The sequence below is a fragment of the Ahaetulla prasina genome, chromosome 2, assembly GCF_028640845.1.
Source record: "Ahaetulla prasina isolate Xishuangbanna chromosome 2, ASM2864084v1, whole genome shotgun sequence".
Classification (NCBI taxonomy): Eukaryota; Metazoa; Chordata; class Lepidosauria; order Squamata; family Colubridae; genus Ahaetulla; species Ahaetulla prasina.
In genome coordinates, this window is record NC_080540.1 from 168053410 (window position 1) to 168074924 (window position 21515).

General features: G+C 42.4%; 1 protein-coding gene across 6 annotated transcripts in view; it reads right to left on the minus strand.

Moving 5' to 3' along the window:
- TNS2 (tensin 2) overlaps positions 1-21515 on the minus strand; it is a 166208-nt gene that overhangs the window by 67831 nt on the left and 76862 nt on the right. For 5 of the 6 annotated variants that reach the window (XM_058167068.1, XM_058167065.1, XM_058167070.1 and 2 more), the window contains exons 2-3: positions 16249-16360; positions 14866-14903 (exon numbers count right to left, since the gene is read on the minus strand). In XM_058167068.1, coding sequence (XP_058023051.1) covers positions 14866-14903; positions 16249-16360 — 150 coding nt within the window. Of the gene's footprint in view, positions 1-9176; positions 9312-14865; positions 14904-16248; positions 16361-21515 lie in introns of those variants that run through there. The other variant, XM_058167071.1, reaches the window with a different exon arrangement.

Genomic DNA, 21515 nt, shown 5'->3' on the forward strand with positions numbered 1-21515 from the left:
ATGCACAACTCATTAAATATAAAATAACAGAGTAGGAAGGAAACTTGTAGGTCATCTAGTCCAACCCCCTGCTGAAGTAGGAAACATTATAACAGAGCTGTCAAACTCGCGGGCCGCTGGCCGGATGCGTCACGCGCTGGCCACGCCCACACCCAGTTTAGTGAAGGGGAGAAAAGTCCCAATACGTCACAGGACACTGCCGTGACAATGTGAGTTTGACACCCCTGCCCTATACCATTTCTGACAGGTGACTATCCAGTCTCTTCCTGAAAGATTCCAGTGATGAAGCACCCACAATTTCTGAAGACAAGCTGTTCCATTGGTTGGTTGTTCTCACTGTCAGAAAATGTATCCTTATTTCTGGGTTGAATCTCTCCTTGATCGGTTTTCCATCCATTGTTCCTTGTCCTTTCCTGCTTCTCCAGAACACCTCATCCTGATAACAAAAATGGCTGAGAGAGTTTTTCCTGCAGCTGCTCTGGGCTGAGTATAACCAGATTAAGTCTTCCACTGAGCATTCCTGCATGTATGCTTTTAATTAACTGTTATGACTACAGTAATGTAATCATTCAGGCTGTTCGGCTTCAATCACGGTTGAAAAATGTTCTTGGCCAAGGGCTGTACAGTTTGCCGGACTGAGAGTCCGTTTGCATATAGGAATTATTGGATACGTTCCTTCACACACAACACATCTCGCACATAACTCACACATCATCCTAAATCATCTTCCTTCATACCTACATACTTACTCGATTTACAGCAGTTCATTAAATGACCGTCCAAAGCTACAATGGCACTGAAAAAAGTGACTTATGACCACTTTTCCCATTTACGACCGTTGTGACATCTCCATGGTCACGTGATCAAAATTCAGACCCTCGGCAACTGACTCATGTTGATGACGGTTGCAGTGTCCCTGGGTCACGTGATCCCTTTTTACAACCTTCCGAGAAGCAAAGTCAATGGGGAAGCCAGATTCGCATAACAACCAGGCTAGTAACCTAACAACTGCAGTGATTCACTTAACAAATGTGGCAAGAAAGGTTGTAAAATAGGGCAAAATTCACTTAACGAGTGTCTCACTTAGCAACAGAAATGTTGGGCTCAGTTGTGGTCGTACATTGAGGATTACCTGTATACATCAGAGGTGGGTTTCAGTAGCGGAAATTCTGGGTAGTTCGGAGAACCGGTAGTAAAAATTCTGACTGGCCCCGCCCCCCCATCTATACTCTGCCTCCCAAGTCCCAGCTGATCGGGAGGAAATGGGGATTTTGCAGTAACCTTCCCCCGGAGTGGGGAGGGAATGGAGATTTTACAGTATCCTTCCCCTTGTTGTGTTTCGTCCAATCTCACCTCAGCCGGGGTCTTCTTATCTGCTTCCGAACACGGAGGAATGTTCTAGTATGCCTCCCGGCCCCAGCCCTGGCTCCATGCCCAGGCAAACGGAGCAACTAGACCCCTCCCCCTCCTCCACAGCATGTGAGCCTGAGGAAGGTCAATTACCAACAGCTGCCGATTGGAGTGACCCTCGCGTCAGAAGACTTGATAGGCGGAGGCAACAGAAGGAAGGGAGGGGCAGGCCTGGATAAGTGCTGAGTCATGGAGCCACACCCCATGGCCTATATAAAGGATCTGCTTTCTGGCATTCTCTGAGTCAGGCAAAGTCTAAACATATCTTGCTGAAGTCACTTTCTGGTCTCCTGCCTGCCCTGAGGACTTTGCTAGGACTTTGGCAGAGCTGCAGAGGCACACCTGATTCGGATTTCCCTGACCCGGCCGTCAGCGGAGGAGTGGGACACGACACCCCTGCCTTGCCCACCAAGCCACATCCACAGAACCGGTAGTAAAAAATTTTGAAACCCACCACTGATATACATCTGTCCTGTCTTCCTTCCATATGCCATTCACAAAAATTTTCTCACTCAAACATATATCATTCTCTTGCCCACACCTCCTCATTGCTTCTACACTCTCTCCCCGGCACATCATCCATGCTACTTCCTCACACACACTTCCCCCTCATTTTCTCACTCAAGCCCACAACTCTCTTAAACTTATTTTTTCCACATATATTACATGCAGTGCTCCTTGTGACCTCAACTTTCCTCACACAGGCTACGCTCCTTCGTTTATACTTCTTCAAACATATACAATGACTGATCAAACACATCTACATTACATTCTTCTTTTTCAGACAGATCCAGGTTGATTATTATTGGACGAGTCCACAAGATAATTCTTGCCCTGCAGACTATAGTGGAATGTTTTTTTTAAAAAAAACCCTGGAAGAAGGCTGTGGCAAGCTATTTCCACACAGGTAGTCCTCGATTTATGACCACAATTGAGCCCCAAATTTAGGTTGCTAAGTGAGTGTGACAGTGTAGCTGTTAAGTTAGTAGCATGGTTGTTAAGTGAATCTGACTTCCCCATTGATTTTCCTTGTCAGAAGGTAGCAAAAGGTTGTTGTGTCTTGCCCGCCCTCAGAGCAGCCGGGGCCTTCTTATCTGCTCCCGAACACTGAGGAATGTATGCCTCCCAGCCCCAGTCCTGGCTCCATGCCCAGACAAACTGCAGAAGAAGGAGCACCTCCCTGCCCCAGCCCTGACTCCATGCCCAGGCAAACGGAGCAGCTAGACCCCTCCCCCTCCTCCACAGCAGGTGAGCCTGAGGAGGGTTTACTCCCAACAACAGCTGATTGGAGTGACCCTCGCATCAGAAGATTGGATAGGCGGAGGCAACAGAAGGAAGGGAGGGGCAGGCCTTAATGAGTGCTGAGTCATGGAGCCACACCCCATGGCCTATATAAAGGATCTGCTTTCTGGCAGTCTCTGAGTCAGGCAAAAGTCGAACTTATCTTGCTGAAGTCACTTTCTGGTCTCCTGCCTGCTCTGAGGACTTTGCTAGGACTTTGGGCAGAGCTGCAGAGGCAAGCCTGATTCGGATTTCCCTGACCCGGCCGTCAGCGGAGGAGTGGGACACGACAAAGGTGATCACTTACCCTTGGGACACTGCAACCGTCATAAATATCGCAACCGTCATAAATCAGTTGCCAAGTGTCCGAATTTTGATCACATGACTACGTGAGATGCTGCAACGGTCGTAAGTATGAAAAATGGTCATAAGTCACCTTTCTTCAGTGCCATTGTAACTTTGAATGGTCATTACATGAACTGTTGTAAGTCGAGAACTACCTGTATATAGGTCTGAGGGAAGGTTATTTAGGAAAATGGGTTTTTTTCATTGCTGTTGTAACTTTGAATGGTCACTAAATGAAATGTTGTACATCGAGGACTACCTGCACTGCTGCCCAGCAAATTATATGAGTAAGCCCATGAGATCCCCAGGAATTGAGTTCCCCTGGAAGGAGACTTAAACCAGAGGAGAGCTTTTTGAACTGAGAACAGACAGCAATTCTTGACTGCATTTTAAAGATTTGCAAGTACTGTATATGTGACAAGTTTTCCTATGTACATCTGTAAAGCACCAGTAATAATTAAATTGTGTAGGGGCTTTTCTTAAGAAAATCTCAATTGCTTATTTCTCATACCTGGAAAATGCATGGTCAAACCAAATAAATGGAATTGGGTGAAGAATTTGATTCGCCCTGGGTGTGAATCCAGAGATGCAAATCCAGAATTGTGGCTGGAGTGTAAATTGGCAGGTCATGAGCCCTTGCCTAAACCAACTATCAACACATTTTGAAATTGCACTGTGTTGGAGCCAGGGTACAATTAAGCAAACAGCCTCTATTAAAAACGGATTCTGGCTGGGCTGTGGCACCAGAGTGTTTTGTTTTTTCATGCTTTAATTAACAAGGAAAAAAACCCAAAACCTCCGGCAGTGGGGAAGCTGTCTTCTCTTCTGAAGCCTAGAGGAATAGTTGAATCAGCCAGATTCTTTGGTCCCACAACAAGGGAGAATTGTCAAATAATCCGGACCTTTTAAACCAATCTTTGTCTTAGAACCAAAGGAAAATTTCCACCTTTTTTTCCTTCCCCACCCACCCTGACTTTTCTTCACCTTGGTGCCTTCCAAATGGGTCTGGACTTGATAATTGTAGCCACCCCAATTGTGGATTATTCAGGCTGGTTTAAACCAACCTCTACTAAATAATGTCTAAATTGGATGTCAGTGAAGTTAAAGGAAAAGCATACAACTGACATTAATCGTGCGTTTCAAATACTCTACTTCAAGTGAAACATGTGGATTCTAACCGTTGGGAGGCTAACCATCCAACCCAATTCTCAATATTTAATTAATTAATTAATTGTTTATATCATAATTAATTGTTTTTTATTATTTATATAATAAATAAATATTTATTAATATTTATTTATTTCCAATATTTATAATACAATTCGCATTGCTTTGTTTAGTTTGCTAGTATGGTTTATGTTGATTGCTTATTTAGTATCCTATGACTATCACTAAGTGTTGTATCTTATGATTTATGATGAATGTATTTTTATGATGACTATGATCATGATTTATCACTTGTAACTTTTATGTACACTGAGAGCTTATGCACCGAAGGTAAATTGCTTGTGTGTCCAATCACACTTGGCCAATAAGGAATTCTATTCTATTCTATATAGGATCACATTTCAAAATTAAGATTTAAGTGCCACTGAGTTAAAACTTCCAAATCTTAATTCCAGGAACTATTTTTACAGGTGAAACACTCGTTTATGGAAAGGATAGCTGCTTTTTCAGTTACACCACATCAAAATCTATGATATTATCCATGAAGAAAGTACATACCAGTGGTGGGTTTCAGAATTTTTTACTACCAGTTCTGTGGGCGTGGATTGGTGGGCATGGCAGGGGAAGGATACTGTAAAACCTCCATTTCCTCCACAATCCAGGGGAAGGTTACTGCAAAATCCCCATTTCTTCCCTATCAGCTGGGACGGGAGGCAGACAATAGATGGGGGTGGGGCCAGTCAGAATTTTTACTACTGGTTCTCCGAACTACTCAAAATTTCCGCTACCGGTTCTCCAGAACTGGTCAGAACCTGCTAAAACCAACCTCTGGTACATACCCAAAAAGAGCTGGGTGTATCTATGCCAGGCCATTTGTGAACAACAGAAAACTAGCAATGAAAATAAAAACCAGCAGCTGGATTTTCAAAAGCAGGAGGAAAAGATATTTTTCCTACTTTGTCAAGTATGTTGATCATCCTTCCCCAATTTAGAGCTTGCTAAGTATGTTCCCCAAAGCCCAATCAAAAATGCACATAACTTTTGTTCCGATTTCCATTCCAGTCATGCTTGATATGGGTTCACCTCTACTCTAGATAGAACATGAAATCCTTCCCCAAATACAATTCCTCCCCCTCCCCATCCAGCTCAAAGTTTTCCTATCTTTCATCTGTGGGAAATTTTGAGGATGCTAAGCAGATCTTGCAGGATTGATGCTCTGGAGGAAGTTTTGTGCTATCCCTCCTCCTTCTGCTTCCTTGCTCCCCCCCTCCTCCCCAATCATCTCTCAAGCAAACCACAGCCTGGGAAAACATCTGGACCAGCCCATGGGACAAAGGGGGGAGGTCATCAGGATGTGGGAAACTACAGGAGAGGCTAAAATGTCCACAGCCTCAGCTGGCCTGCTTCTTAACCAGTGAAAAGCATCTCTGGCTTTACATGCCTGTTACAACTGCTAAGCAAAGGAACCAATTTTTGAATGGGGAGGGAGGGAATATTTTTGTACTCTCTGTCTCTTCCACATGCTACACATGCAGGCGACAAAGCACAGAGGCCAGGTTCAAGACGGCCAACATGTCTGTTCCCAAAAGAATCTTAACTTGATCTTAGGATCTGGGTCATCCACTCCAAGTACAGTGAAGAAGGAATAAGTGAGCTGTACCATTCCAGGCTGCAAGTTTTTTAAAAATGGATTTGAATCCTAGATTAAAACAGTTTAAACCAGGGGTGAAATCCAACAGGTTCTGGAGAACCGGAAGTGGACATTTTGAGTAGTTCGGAGAACCGGCAAATTCCACCTCTGGCTGGCCCCAGAGTGGGGTGGGAATGGGGATTTTGCAATATCTTTCCCCCAGGAGGGGAGGGGATGGAGATTTTGCAGTACCCTTCTCCTGCCATGCCCACCAAGCCACATCCACAGAACTGGTATAAAAAGATTTGGATTTCACCACTGGTTTAAACAACTCATTGAATACTAACCCCATTACTGTAAATAGTTTGGGAAGGACCACACTGTTTGAAAGATTGTCTACCCCAAGGGGTTTTGACTCCATCAAGGGCTGCAGGGTTTGGAAGTCATCTAGAATAAGATTTAGGTCTCAGATTAGCCCTGTGGGTTCATTCATTCATTCATTTTCTCCCTAGCACTGTCTCATCTCTTCTTCCTTCCTTCTTTCTTCCCAGAGGTACAGATTGGATTAATTATTCGCAAAGGACTTTGAAAATTGAGCTGAGATTGCTCATGCTTATTTATATTAATTCAAACCTGTCCAGGCGCTTTAAAACTGATTTTTGGAACATTACACGCAGAGTTATTGTCCCGATCCATCTGGTTAACACATCCTGAAGACAGCCTTTGTCAGTAATACCTTGAAACTCCTTCACTCACACTATTTTCTAGAAGCTCATAAAAATGCTGGATTGCTGTTTCTAGTTTTCTTCAGCTAATTTCCAACTGGTTTTAATGGTCTGAAACAGCTTTTAAAAGCCACCTTGAGAGAAGGTTTGTTCTAAAACTGCCTTCATTCAGAATTAAATAGCATCTCAAGGAAGATGACCCCAACTCTTATCTTCCCCCAGTGCTAGTTTTCTATTACTGAGAATTTTTTTTTTACTCAAGAAACATTCCACCCCAGAGGCTTTGGTTAGCTGTTTGTTAAAAAGACCAAGGCTGCTAGCTTGACTAGATACAGGAGGGCTGAATTTCTTGGAGAACAAAAACAATTCCAGATGTCATGTGGAAACAAAGCCAGTCCAGTTCTTACAGGGGAAGGCAAAAAGTGACAACGTCACAAGGAAATGCAACTGGACACAACTCACAAGGTTCTCCAACTCCACACTTCCAACTATCCAGCAGATGCTGAGAGGAAACACTGCCTGAATCATCCAAAGGGTTTGTGTATGAGGCAAATCTCCGATGTCTTCCCTAGCAACCTCAAGCCAGTTGAAGTCCAAGAAAAGACAGGCTTGCAAAGAGGACGTTGCAAAATAAATTGTCCCGAATGAGTCACCCAAAAGTTAAGCCATCCACCCTGCACAAAGTTTAAATAGTTTGAAAAACATGCATGACCAAGAGATTCTCTCATCTAAATAGGACAGGGGGAAAAGCTTGTTCTTAGTTTTTATGATAGTTAATTTTTTTTTTATTGTTTCTTCAAAAGTAACTATCTCTACTACCTTGTTAGGACATCTCACCATCTGTAAAAGATTTCCAAGACTGCCAATGAGAGAGAGGGGGAAGGAGGGAGAGACTAAGTATATATCATCTATCTATCTATCTATCTGCTAAAGTATCCTTCAAGTTAAACTGGACTCCTGATGATTTCCTGGATATATCCATGTTTTCTTGGCAACAATAAAAAAAGTGGTTTGAAATTATCCTCTGGAACTTTTAAAAATTTCCCTGTCAAGTTTACAGACCTAGGATTTTTTTTCCCATATCCAAGCATTCCGTCCAAATACTGACCTTATTTGAGCACTACCCTTAAACCAGGGGTGAAATCAACTTACCTTCCTTACCTGTTCGGAAGTGCACATGCTGCATGTACTCACAGACCTTCTGCGCATGTGCAAAACCTTCTGCGCATCCACAGAAGGTAAGAAACACATTACTTCCAGGTTAAAACCAGGAAATAATGACACCCAGGCGGGTGGCCGGAGATTTGCTCCGCCATTGCTATCAGATTGCCGAACCACTGGCCATGATTGCTACCAGATCACAAGATCCGGTCAGAACCGGGAGCATTTCACCCCTGCCTTAAACTTAGCATGTGTAGAGTAGGTTCTATGCTCATTAGAATAAAAAGGGGAAACCAAACAAATATGAAAAAATATATTCGCTGAATGCTCCAAGGATTTTAATTAATCCCTTTGTTTGATGTCTAACAAGTAATAGAAAGAATCACCGCAACCCACATATTCATTACATAGCTATTAGATGACTGTAAAGATCCTGCCCGCAATCACAGCTTATTTAATTTTTGAAGTTGAAAGCACTGGAGAATGGTCTCTAATTTAAAGACCTCCAGAACATTAAGGTTCATATAACAAGCAGATCTTTAGAATAGAATAGAATTTTAGAATAGAATAGAATAGAATAGAATTTTATTGGCCAGGTGTGATTGGACACACAAGGAATTTGTCTTGGTGCGTATTTATAGACATTTAAAGCTCAAGCTGTATAAGTAAAGCTATATGTTATGGTTGTGAGTTGCCCTATATTTTAGAAAGTCAGATTAAAATCAGCTTTGTGATATGAAACCATCTATTCCAACATTGTCTCTAAGATCACCAGACTCTTTCTGAGAAGGATACATACCCAAATATTAAAGCAGTGACACTCTCTGCTTATTTATCTGTCATTTCAGAGAGGGGCAGTTCAGCTAAGGATCTCTGCTAGTGACTTCCACTGTTGTCTAGAGTCACTCGACCATCATGGACAAGCTTCAGCATTGCCCTAGGGATGACTGAATGATGCTAGCTAGAAGGTGCTAGAGAGGAGAAATAGCTGGAAGGGAGAAATAGCATAAGATAGGAAGAGCCAAGTCTTAATTCCTTGCTGAACTGAAACCACTGACCTTGGTGCTGCCACATTTTCAGCCTAACCTTCTTCATAAGTCTACTATGGAGATAAAATGGAAGAGGAGCATGTCTAAAGCACTAAAGCCGAGTGCTTTAGAAGACGAAGATACAAAGGTAATAAATGCCCAGGCAAATAGATGCCTAAACATAGAAAATAAAATGAAATAAACCAGCTGGGTTTATGGATGATCTACATAGCAATCTTAAATAATAACAGTCGATAGGTGTATCTTTTTATTGGACAGAACATAAGTTAATAACTACCCCATACCTAACTGTCCCATTGACCCAGCTTCCACTCACTAGCGTTACTTCTAGGGGAGCAATGCTGCCCCCTAGTGGAGAGGGGAGAAAGGACATTTCTGCTAAAAAATAAAAAAAAATATTCTACGCACCTGCTCCAAGTGCCAAATCTCATGCCAGTTCACATGCAGATCTTCTCTCTGCCCACAGCCCAGGCGGTTACTCGGATCTTTTGACTTCTTCTCACTCCAACACAGAGCTTCCCAGAAGAGGCACCAGCAGGGCTGAGGGAACCAGCAGCACTAGCAGTACCATGGATGGGGAACCAAAACTGCAGTATGATCTGGTCTCTCGGTGCCTCGGTTGCTTTCCTGCTCCTCAGCCTCCTTCCCTCCTAAATTCCAATATTTTCTTTCCAGAAAGCAGAGCTGCGTTTACGAAAACAGCCTGCTTTTTCTTTTTCTTTTTTCGGTGAAAAGGAAAAAAGTCCCCAAACAACAGCAGACTGAAAGTCAAGTGGCTTCTCCTCCAGCTGCAGTCCTTGGCCTCGCTCCAAGGCAAACTCCCGCTCCATAATTACACAATTTAGAAGAACAGCCCCATGCTGACTTAAAGGGCCAGCGATCCAGATCTCCCAGGTCTGCCTGGTCCAGCTCCAGAGACCATCCCTGAATGAAGTCACGTGAGGTGACACATTGGAACCGAACAGGTGGGTGCATACGCATCCAAGGAATCGGCTCTCAAAAGCTTTCCTGGATTGCATTTCAGGATATCAGAGCTTAGTCCCACAGAAGAGGCAGGTGTGACCTCACTTGGTTTCCTTCCTGTTTCCATTACCCTTGCACTGCAAAAAAAAAATCCCAATTTGGATCCCCACAACATCTTTGAAAAATGCCTCAGTGCTTTTAACTCTGATTGAATTGTAAAGTGTGGAAATGATCTGTTGGAAGACAAATGGCAGCCATCGAGGCTGAAAACAGATGGAGACAGCTAGCAAAGTTAGAGAGAGAAAAAGAGTCCTAGAGCAGGAGTCTCCAACCTTGGCAACTTTAAGCCTGGAGTACTTCAACTCCCAGAATTCTGGGAGTTGAAGTCTACCAGGCTTAAAGTTGCCAAGGTTGGAGACCCCTGTCCTAGAGAACCATCTGAGGAAGAACACCAGGTACCTTTAACCCAACCTTTCCAGTTTGGTGGCCTCTAGATGTCTGGGAACTATATTTTTCAGAATCTCCCAGAAAGCCTGAAGATGCTGTTATACCCCTGCTGAAGCTAAACAAGAAACAAGGCAGGAAACCACAGCAAATGCATGTTGGGGATTGGTTTCTCCAAGGGATGGTTAGGAAGTACGCAGAATAGGAATCTTGGTGAAAATAAGCTGGTTAAACTCCAGGTGGGACATATAATCAGCTTTGTGAACTAAGTAAGTAAGTAAGTAAGTAAGTAAGGAAGGAAGGAAGGAAGGAAGGAAGGAAGGAAGGAAGGAAGGAAGGAGGAGGAGGAGGAGGAAGAGAAGGAGAAAGAGGACTCTTCTAGATTTGATATTGTTATATTCCCAATTATAAGCCCAAAGCAGGATGCTTCAGAATATATACTGTATTTGGTTTCAGTTTTGCAACATCCTAAAGATTTAAAATGCATCTCCTTATACGTTTACTTAGGAAAAAATGTTTTTAAATTCTGAAAGGAATAAGTGAGTATTAAATTGCTGTCCAGGCTGTAGAAATCCCTGTAGAAGAAGGGAGGGAGGGAGTGGGGAGAAAGTGGGGGAAGGAGGGAGGGAGAGACAGAGAGACAAGAAAGAAAGGAAAGAAAGAAAGAAAGAAAGAAAGAAAGAAAGAAAGAAAGAAAGAAAGAAAGAAAGAAAGAAAGAAAGAAAGAAAGAAAAAGATACACAGAGCTACACTGGACTAGAAATATTTGACAATTCTTTTTTCTTTAGTTTAATTATGTCCGATTGTGTTCATATTTGGGAAATCAGGGAAGCCTTAGTTGAAAACGTAGAACTTCACATAACGTGAGAGCTTAAAAATGCTTGAATTTCTCTCTTCCTTTCTCCCACCCATAACTAAAGGTCTGACTCTGTAAACCGAAAGGCCACAGCTACGTTCACCAACAACCAGGCAACTATGGAGGTCTGTCCCCCTGAGGTCACCCCAGTTGACCTTTACTTCTTGAATCATGCTTTGCACCCATTAATTACAGCTGTCCCTGCTGCTGCCACCCTCTGGGTGAACGTGGCCCTTGAGAATGAACAGCCCTTGGCCATCCAATGCTTCTCTCCTGTAATTCAACCCAGATTGATGCAGGGGACTTTGCAGACGATTGCTGTCTCTCTCCAGCAGCTCTCCCCACACCAGCCCCCCCCCCCCCAGCCATGTCAGCTTCTCTGACAACGAATTATCTGCAGGGAGAAAAAAAATCCCAGCTAGGAGAATCCAAATGACCCCTCCATCTCCCCCCAAGCAAGTTCTCCTCTTTGGTTTCTGGGAATAGTCCAAAGCTGACAGAGAGGCTGCAGCTCATTGAGATAGCACAGGTTCTAAAGATAGAAGTTTATACAACGTATCTTTATGCATAGGTGTATTGCACTCCCACCCACCCACCTATGAAACCCAATTTCCAGGGATTGATCTGCGGTTACCAACAGGGAAAGGCTACAATATTGGCTGATGGGGAAACTGTCTAGAACTTCCTTGTATGCCAGATTCTCTGGGAGAAAAAATGAAACCAGGATGCCCGGAATTAACTTTGATCACCTAATTTTTTTGAAATTGATTACTTGGGCACATCCAAGTATTTCAAGCCTTTGAGTAAGCTTTTTAATCTCAGCTTTGTGGTGGAAGGTAGGGAGTGGGCACCTATGTTCTCCTTTTTCAATGGTTATAACACCCGGTGGCCACTTCCACGTGCGAATAGCCATTCGAGTTTTTAAAAGTTTTGAATACATCGCTTGTACACTTCTGCAGTCCAACCAAAACTCACATGAATGGGTAAAAGAGCACTCCATTAAGCTACTTTGCTTTGATTCCTCTCTTCCATATGCACGTTTGTGCATGAGATGGGAAATTATTTTCTCCCCTTTCAACATTGCCAACCTTCCATGTGGCAATCACATCGAAGAAGAGACACTTTTGCTCGGAATATGCTGTAGATTCAAACAATGAGCAGTTTGAGGAAAACTAATCAGTAGAATGAGGATTAAGGGCAATGGTGAAATCCACATTTTTTTACTACAGGTTCTGTGGGCTTGGCTTGGCTTGGTGGGCATGGCTTGGTGGGTGTGGCAAGGGAAGAATACTGCAAAATTCCCATTCTCTCCCCACTCCTGGGGGAAGGATATTGCAAAATCTCCATTCCCACCCCACTCTGGAGCCAGCCAGAGATGGTATTTGCCAGTTCTCCAAACTACACAAAATTTCTGCTACCGGTTCTCCGAACTGCTCAAAATGTCCACTACCGGTTCTCCAGAACTTATTAGAATCTGCTGGATTTCACCCCTGGTTTAGGATAGTGGTGCGATTCAACCAGTGCAACAACCGGTTTGCTAAGAGTGCATTTTGTGCACACTAACATGCACTCCACACATGCGCTAAATGAGTGTTTCATGTGCGCACAGTGCATTTCAAACAAGCTCTACAACTTACCTTCTACTGCCCTGGTGAGTAAAACAGCTGAGGCGTGGCAATACGCTCTGCCGCACCAATCAGCTGGGCTTCAGGCTTCAGCTGGGCTGCAGACTATAGGTCAGTAGAGCACAGGGGCAGGTGAGTGGGCCCACCTGAACGTCGGAGTGAACCAGTTCGCTCTCAGCTGGTCATCGGAGCTACCGGTACATCCGAACCGGTAGAATCCCACCTCTGGTTTAGGGGCTACAATTAAGGGGGGTGGGGGTGGAAATGGGTGGGATAGAGACAGTTGATCCCACAAAATGCAGTCTATTGTCCAAAAGGACTAGACTCCAGAAGGAGGTGGTAACTATTTTTTTTCATAAAAATGTGATGTTTTTGGTACTTTATTATCCCAAGCAATGACCCATATAACTTACGGAATAGGGCAGCTTTTGAGTGAGAAACCCAGTGCTGTGTCAGTATTCTAGCTTTCTTCTGAACTCAATTTGGAAACACAAGGATGTTCTGAGTAAGACAGCTCTGGTAAAATAGCTATTCTAGAGCAAGAAGTGTGACACCTACCGAATACGGTACGGTTGATGCAGCTGCATAATTCTTTTTTCCAATTAAAAATATAGGGAGAAGGGCATAGACCGACCTCCCTCCCCTGAATTGTAATGTTCTCCGTCATGGTCTTATCTAGGTCCACGGAACCATAATTCCGAGATTTCCCCAGCCAATATGAGGAGAATTTTCCAGACGTACAGGGAAATGGCCCTGATGTTGCAATAGCATCATCACATGTACATTGTGGTGTACATGTATTAGTACTACAATATTGCTCCATAACACTCAGTTGTAATTAAGCTTTACCTTTGATTTTATCCTCTGCTTCATATTTTTTTGCAATCTGCATTCAGGAAATTCTTGCACGTTAAATCGGGGAATTCATGCAGTGTATTCCGAATGTATAAACAAAGATACCTTTGCTGATGTCAGCCTATGTCTCCTGTTTATCTTAGCCAAATCAGACTCTATATGGGGATTTTTTTTTTTTTTACTGGAATGGAATCTTGAGAGGGACAAATGACTCATCTGTAGATATTTCCGTAAAATCCTGGCAAGCTGAAATATGAGAGAGGGAACTCCAAGATACCCAAAGTCAGTGGTGGATTTCAAAATTTTTTATTACTAGTTCTGTGGGTGTGGCTTGGTGGGTGTGGCTTGGTGGGTGTGACAGGGGAAGGATACTGCAAAATCCCTATTTCCTCACAATCAGCTGGGACTCAGGAGGCAGAGAAAAGATGAGGCGAGGCCAGTCGGAGGTGGTATTTACCGGTTCTCCAAACTACTCAAAATTTCTGCTACCAGTTCTCCAGAACTGGTCAGAACCTGCTGAAACCCACCTCTGCCCAAAGTATAGAAAAATCTGAAAGTCCCTATCTTTTTTGTATGGCTGTGGCAAAATGAGAGAAAAAAATCAGTCACAAAATACCAATCCTCACCCTATTTTGTGGCCTTGGATAAATACAAGCAATGGAAACAACCACATATTATAGAGACAATCAACTTAGTGTCTTCCAGATATTTGGCAGTATATCTTCTAAAATTCCTGTTCCTGCTGGCCAGGACTTATGGAAGATGTAGTTCAAGTCATCTGGAAACCAGATGGCTTCCTTGTTTGTTCCAGCTTCCATTCCCTCCTCTTTTCCTTTGTTTCCACTCGCCTCTCATTTCGGTTGCTGTTTTCCTACTGTTGAGTTTTAGCTGCTTCAGAGCATTCTAACGTTATCCTAACATCCTGCAGGGAAGCAGATCTCAGAAGCTTAATACTTTCCTCCTTCAAAGCGGGATCCTCAAAGAAGTGGTTAAACTGTTTTTGAAAGCAAAATGAAACTCTTGTTCAGGCAACATTCTGCACTGAAGAATAACAGCATAGGTTGTGACGTATGATGGAGACGGGTGGCACGCAATTCCAGCCCTAGGACCAACAGACTCACACAAGGAATGGAATGTCATATGGGGGAGTTTCACTGCTCCTTTGCACCCTTGAGTGAATTTTTGTGATGTGGAGTTAGAACAATCAGAAGAAATGAACATGTATGCTCTCTCAGAATTTAGAATGAATTAAACAGGATATGGTACAAAATCTGATACAAAAAATAAATAAATAAATACCCAGCCAAAAATACCATTTGGGGCACCCAACCAAATGTTTCCCAACACTTATTACCTTGGCTTCACATTTTTTATGGCTTGCCATTTTGCATACTGCAAGAGAAAAAAAAATAAAGAAACATTTCAGTATTCAGGATAACGATAAACATGGATGCTTTCTGTTGTTGCTCCAACCCCCACCACCCCCGGGCCTGGCCCCCTGCCAGAGAGTGACTCAGAGTGAGGGGGAAGGGCCGTCAGGGCTCCCTTCTGCAGGGCCGGCCTCTCTGGCTCAGCTCCAGGAGCCAGAGGCAGGCCAGGTGGAAGAAATAACGAGGCCTCTGTCTTCTGTATCTCCCCCTGCCCAGGCAATGCTCCCAGACCCAGCTGAGGACAATCAGTCCTGGCTGGACCCTAGGTTTCATAGACAGGAGAGGCGGGAACAACAAAAGCAGAGGTGGGGCAGGCCTAGGAAGTGCTGAGTCACGGAGCCACACACCACAGGGTATAAAAGCAGCAGGGGCTGCTATACTACTCCATGGCGAACAAATCAACTGCTTAGAGAGAACTTGAGCTGAAGTTCTGTTTGTTCCTGGTTTCCTGGTTGATTCGCTGGCATCAAGAAAAGATAACAGAGAAACTTGGCAGACGCTCGCTAATTTGCTGCCAGAGCTGATAGCTGCCGTGGACTGAATTGCCGGCTGATTAAGTCATCGCCCGTGCCTCCTGGATTTAGGTGGTGGGGACAGAACACCTTCTGATGCTTTCATCCCAAGTACAGGTAGCCCTCAATTTACAACAGTTCATTTAGCGACCTCTTGAAGTTACAACAGTACTGAAAAAAGTAACTTACGATCATTTTTCACACTTACAGCCATTGCCGCATCCCCATGGTGGGTCATGTGATCAAAAGTCAGGTGACAACTGATTCATATTTATGATGGTTGCAGTGTCCCGGGGTCACATGATCCCCTTTTGTGACCATCTGACGAGCAAACTCAATGGGGAAGCCACATTCACTTAACAACCGTGTTACTAATTTAACAACTGCAGTGTTTCACTTAACAACTGTGGCAGAAAAGGTTGTCAAATGGGGCAAAACTCACTTAGCAAACGTCTCACTTAGCGGCAGAAGTTTTGGGCTCAATTGCTGTAAGTCGAGGACTATCAGTATCTTGTTTTTTTGCAGAGCAATGTTGGGTGAAGCTATATTTCGGGTATGGGAAGGGGCTAACGTCCTCGCTGTTGTCCTCACTGCTTTTTATTACTTTATTAATTTTTTTATTGTGCAGTTAAATCCATAATAAAAAAAAAAACCCACTCAGATTAATGAAATGGCAGCCCTGGTGGGCACCACTATAAAGAAGACGGCATCAAAGCCTTGCCTTCCCAAAGCCCTTTCTGCATTTTCTCACAATATAAGGAATACAAACGAGCCAACAACAGAAAAACGTCCTACCTCTGCACACAAGTCCTTGGGCTTCTATGGATTCCTTGCAGACGATACATGCTTTTTTCTTCTTCTTAAAAACCTTCTCTTTGAAGTTGTGAGGCTCTGACACCTTCCCAGGCTGAAAGGACAAACAAGAGCAGAAAATAGGATGGTGCAGAATTACTTTTTTTTTGCATAGATCAATGGAGGCAGCTTTCCCCAGACACACGCATGTGAAGCCATCATGAAGCTTTTACCAATGGGTCTAGGACAGTGATGGCTAACTTTTTTGCCATTGTGTGCCACAAGCAGGGGGAGCTTGGGGGGGGGTCACACAAGCATGTTCCCACATCCATAATTCAATGCCCCCACGTCCCGCCCCCCCACGCATGCGCACACAACCCAAAACGGAAAAAAGATTATTGGTGGGCCCAGTAGGCCTGTTTTTCGCCCTCACCAAGTTTCAGAAGCTTCCTTGGAGCCTGGGGAGGGCGAAAACAGCCTTCCCCACCCCCCCAGAGGCCCGCTTCCTGACTTTCGGTGGGCCTGGAAGGCCCAAAAATCAGCTGGCTGGTGCACGCATGCGCGCTGGAGCTGAGCTAGGGCAATACTCACGTGCCCACAGATATGGCTCTGCTTGCCACCTGTGGCACGCAGGCCATAGGTTCGCCATCACGGGTCTAGGAGAACTCCCCAAAGCCAATGTACCATGGCCAACTCACTACAGCCAACTTGCCATGGCCAACTTGCCACAGCCAACTCACCACAGGACAACTCGCCACAGGACAACTTGCCAAGGGACAAGAGTTACACTAATATCAAAGAAACAGTGGAATAGAATCATGAAAGAAAGGATGCAAAAGGTGGGACAAAATGAAATATGAATGTTAAAATAATTTTCTAATTGTTTTAAATAATTAAATAACATTGCTGATTTGTCCCGCGACGGGTGGTCCCACAGCAAGTTGGGATGGCAAGTTCTCCTGTGGAGAGTTGGCCATGGAGAATTGGCAGTGGTGAGTTGGCAGCAGCAAGTCGGCCATAGTGAATTTTCCTATTCCAGTCATCATCACCATACTAAGGTTGTCCAGTATGTTGAGATGTCAATTTATGGTATTCCGCAAAGGAATTGCCCATCAGATTTGAGACATACTTTATAAAAATTCTAGTGAAAATAATTTTTTGTGTGTTCTCTACACAAGGACACTTCTGAACGTTAACGCTCATCTTACACTCAATATTGGAAAAGGCCCCAAAAACTTGTATTGTCATGGTTTAAATCCATGCCAAATTCATGTCCATCTCCAAACAATTTGGATATTTATCCAATCCAGAAAAGAGTAAGAGAGGTTTATCTTTTAGGGTCCCCTTACTTATTTTGAGTAGATATGGATTGTGGTACATTATAATTAATGAGAGACAGAACAGTATTATGAGGATAAGTTGATGAGGTTGGGACAATTTAATTGAGGAAAAAAGAAAACTAAAGAGGGTATCCATATATTTCTATTTTATTATCTACATTATTTGTAATTTCTCCGTGCTTTACTCTTTCATTTATAACGTACATACCGGCACATCATGCTATGAAACGTAACTGAAAATAAATTTTGGATTTCTTTGCAAAACATGGAATTAACGTGTAGCATATTTCACAAGATCCAGCAGTAAGAACCAGCTTAGATGCTGGTTTTGTTTTTTTAAGGATTAAACAAATTCATAGAGGTCAGGCTTAGGAACTACTTACTATTAACCTTATCGTAAAACAAAAGCCCCTGTTAAGAGATAGTGCATCTCCAACAGCCATAAGCAACAGGGAATTGATTTCTCCATCCTATTTCCCCTCTTCCTAAAAGTATCTGTTACTCAACCTCTGTTGGAACATGTTAGAGAGATGCAGCTCAATCATATCTTAGCCATTATAACTGTATTTCTGCTCAACAATTATACCAGCCCATGACTAGAGTAGTAGTTCTAAAACTGAAAGGATGTATTTTACTGCTAAGCGGTACATGTATTTCACAGATAAAGCATCAATCTGTAAAATGTTGTGTGAGAGCATTAGTCTGTTTTAACTCTGGGTTTACTAAAGTACAAACTATAGTCACCTAATCAAATGCAACTAAATTATAAATCATGGATTTATATATATATATGTATGTATGTATGTATGTATGTATGTATGTATGTATGTATGTATGTATACTTCACCCCATTCCTAAGAGGTCTCTAAGGGGCATGCATAAGAGCACCAATGAGCCTACCGTTCCTGTCCAAATGTTCCCTTTCATTGTATCCAATTTCATATAATAATTACATACTTATGGTTATATATATGCTTATATATCGTATAGTTATTTCATGCTTATAGAGCACTGCACACCAGAACAACTAGACACAAGAACAGTTTTTTCCCGAAGGCCATCACTCTGCTAAACAAATAATTCCCTCAACACTGTCAGACTATTTACTGAATCTGCACTACTATTAATCGTTTCATAGTTCCCATCACCAATCTCTTTCCACTTATGACTGTATGACTATAACTTGTTGCTGGCAATCCTTATGATTTATATTGATATATTGATCATCAATTGTGTTGTAAATGTTGTACCTTGATGAACGTATCTTTTCTTTTATGTACACTGAGAGCATATGCACCAAGACAAATTCCTTGTGTGTCCAATCACACTTGGCCAATAAAAAAATTCTATTCTATTCTATTCTATTCTATTCTATTCTTATGCTTATATATAATGTTGTGACAAATAAAATAAAATAAATAAATAAATTATAACTCCAGCTAGCTAAGGCAGTAGGCTAGAAACCAGGAGTCTGTGAATTTTTCACAGATCTTGGGTCAGTCACTCTCTCTCAGCCCAACCTAGCTCACAGGATTATTGCGGAGGGAAGAATAATAGGAGAAAAGAGTACAACGTTAGGTATGTTCACAGCCTTGACTTATTTATAAAAATAGTAAGGAGTAATAGTAAGCAGGAGAAAAAAAAAAAAATACTATGCTACGCTACTTTATTTATCTAAAATAAGTTTAATAAATTGGCAGAATTCATGCAGCACACTGGATCACATTTCATGATTCATCATTCACAGTACTATATTAACCCATTACACTAAGCCAAAACAAGCCAACTCCATTGTGGTTTGATGCAACATGTGAACACAATCTCCGTTGCAACTTTATCGAAGCAGTTTATCGAAATATGTATTAAAAACATACCCACATTCACACACATTTACACTCATGCCTAATTACGTCAGAGTTTTTTTAAAAGAAAATGAAGCAATCAATTAAAATCAAATTAAAGCTATAGCTCTAAATTACATGGATCTCAAACTGACCCATCAAACTAAAATTTGTTTAGCTGAATCCATTGATGAGTATTTGTTGTGCAAGGTCTTGCAAAACACAAACTCAAAATTAATCCACTCTTTTGAGAAGGAACAGAAGATGACTGGGAACATTGTGACATGCCAAATAACAGTAACAACTGCGTTGAACATTTCTCCACAAAATGCAAGCCTTGCATACGCTCGCCACAAATTTCAAGAATGTGCGTGCTAAGGGTTCATGAGATAAATCTTCATGAAATGCTGGGTGCCAGGTCAACAGTCAATGTTCTGTTGGAAGCAGCTACATATCAACCAGATTAATGTATTTTCTCAAACTAAACAAACAAAAGGAACAAGGGCTGCTGTTTTTCTCCCTATTTAAGACTTGAGAGAAGGTGAAGGAAGGCAATAAACAGCTTCAACCTTAGCTTAAGGTTTAATGTGTCTGTATAGAAATCCTTTTTTATTTGGTGGTACAACCATAATTTTTATTTAAAAGACAAAAAACTGACAACTCTTTGCAGTTTTAAGGAGTCATGCTGATATGATGTCTGGTAGGGTTACCAGACATCCAACAAGAGGACATGTCCTCCTTATATCCTTATATATATCCTCTATCTGGCAGGAATAACTTTCAGATGAAATATTGTTTGGCATTTTGAATATCTTCGAGTTTTGGGGGAGAGCAGGACCATCTGCATAACATTTAACATACCTTTAATAAATAAATACAATCATTTTGTGTACTGCAATTAGACAGACTCCAGATTTATGTTATTTTTCTAATTCCAGCAATCAGTTTCAATCCAGCCCCTTCAAATCTATGATCACAGAACATATGGTGAGTCGTATTATTTCTATGATGAAATTTGAAAAGTGTGCCACTGTGGATGCTATATTACCATAGCATTTGTTCTTGAAAAGATATATTTGTTCAAAAAATACTGAAATTGGAAAACCAGTTTCTGATACTAGAAAAATTCTCATGGAGAATATGGATGACTCTCAGTCATCTAAGTCATGGTTGTCCCAAAGGTGCTTTTTCAAGAGGCAATTGGACTTTTTTGGTTTTTCCTTGAAGATGTTTCGCTTCTCATTCAAAAAGCTTCTTCAGCTCTCTATTCGAAGGGTGTTCATCCAAAAGCGCATAGCTAAATGTCTATGGAGATTCTCAGCCATCCAGGTTGAGAAGTAATTTCATATGCATGCAGATCCAAGTACATTTTTTTGGCAATGTTTTAGTTATTTTTTTGTTGCAGATGCCAAGAAAGTTAAACAGTTAGTGGATCCTCCGTTTCCCTCCTTTGTCGTCCGTTGTAATTGTCCATGTCCTCCTTTGCCTGTTCAGATACCTGATAACTCTAGGAACAAGGCCTTCTCTCTAGTGGCACTGTAGTTAACCAAATACAGAGTCCAGAGATGTTGCTCAGATGAGCTTGATGTCTATGGAGATTCTCAGTCATCCAAGTCATGGTTGTCCCAAAGGTACTTTTTCAAGAAGCAACTGGACTTTCTGGTTTTTCTTTGAAGAAGTTTTGCTTCTCATCCAAGAAGCTTCTGTGACTCAGAGCTTGGATGAGAAGCGAAAAACAAGAAAGCTCAGTTGACTCTTGAAAAAGCACCTTTGGGCTCAGATGAGCTTCTCCTGAGCAACCTTTTAAAGTTTTAAGGCAATGAGCACGAGAATGTAACCAGAAGCCTGCAGGGCAATGAGCCTTCTTATCACAATGGTTGCTGCCAAAGAAGCTGGAAAGAACTATTTAGAGTGGAGGAGAAGATAAATCTGAAACCAGAAGGCTTTGGCTGTGCTCTGGGAATAATAGGAAGGCTGTCTCATGAGGTCATGTCCTTTGAGATTAGTGAGGTTCAACTGCAGTCTAACCATCAACAGAATTGCTATTTTGGCAGGTCCATGTCAGCCCATTTCCCAAGGATCTGAATCA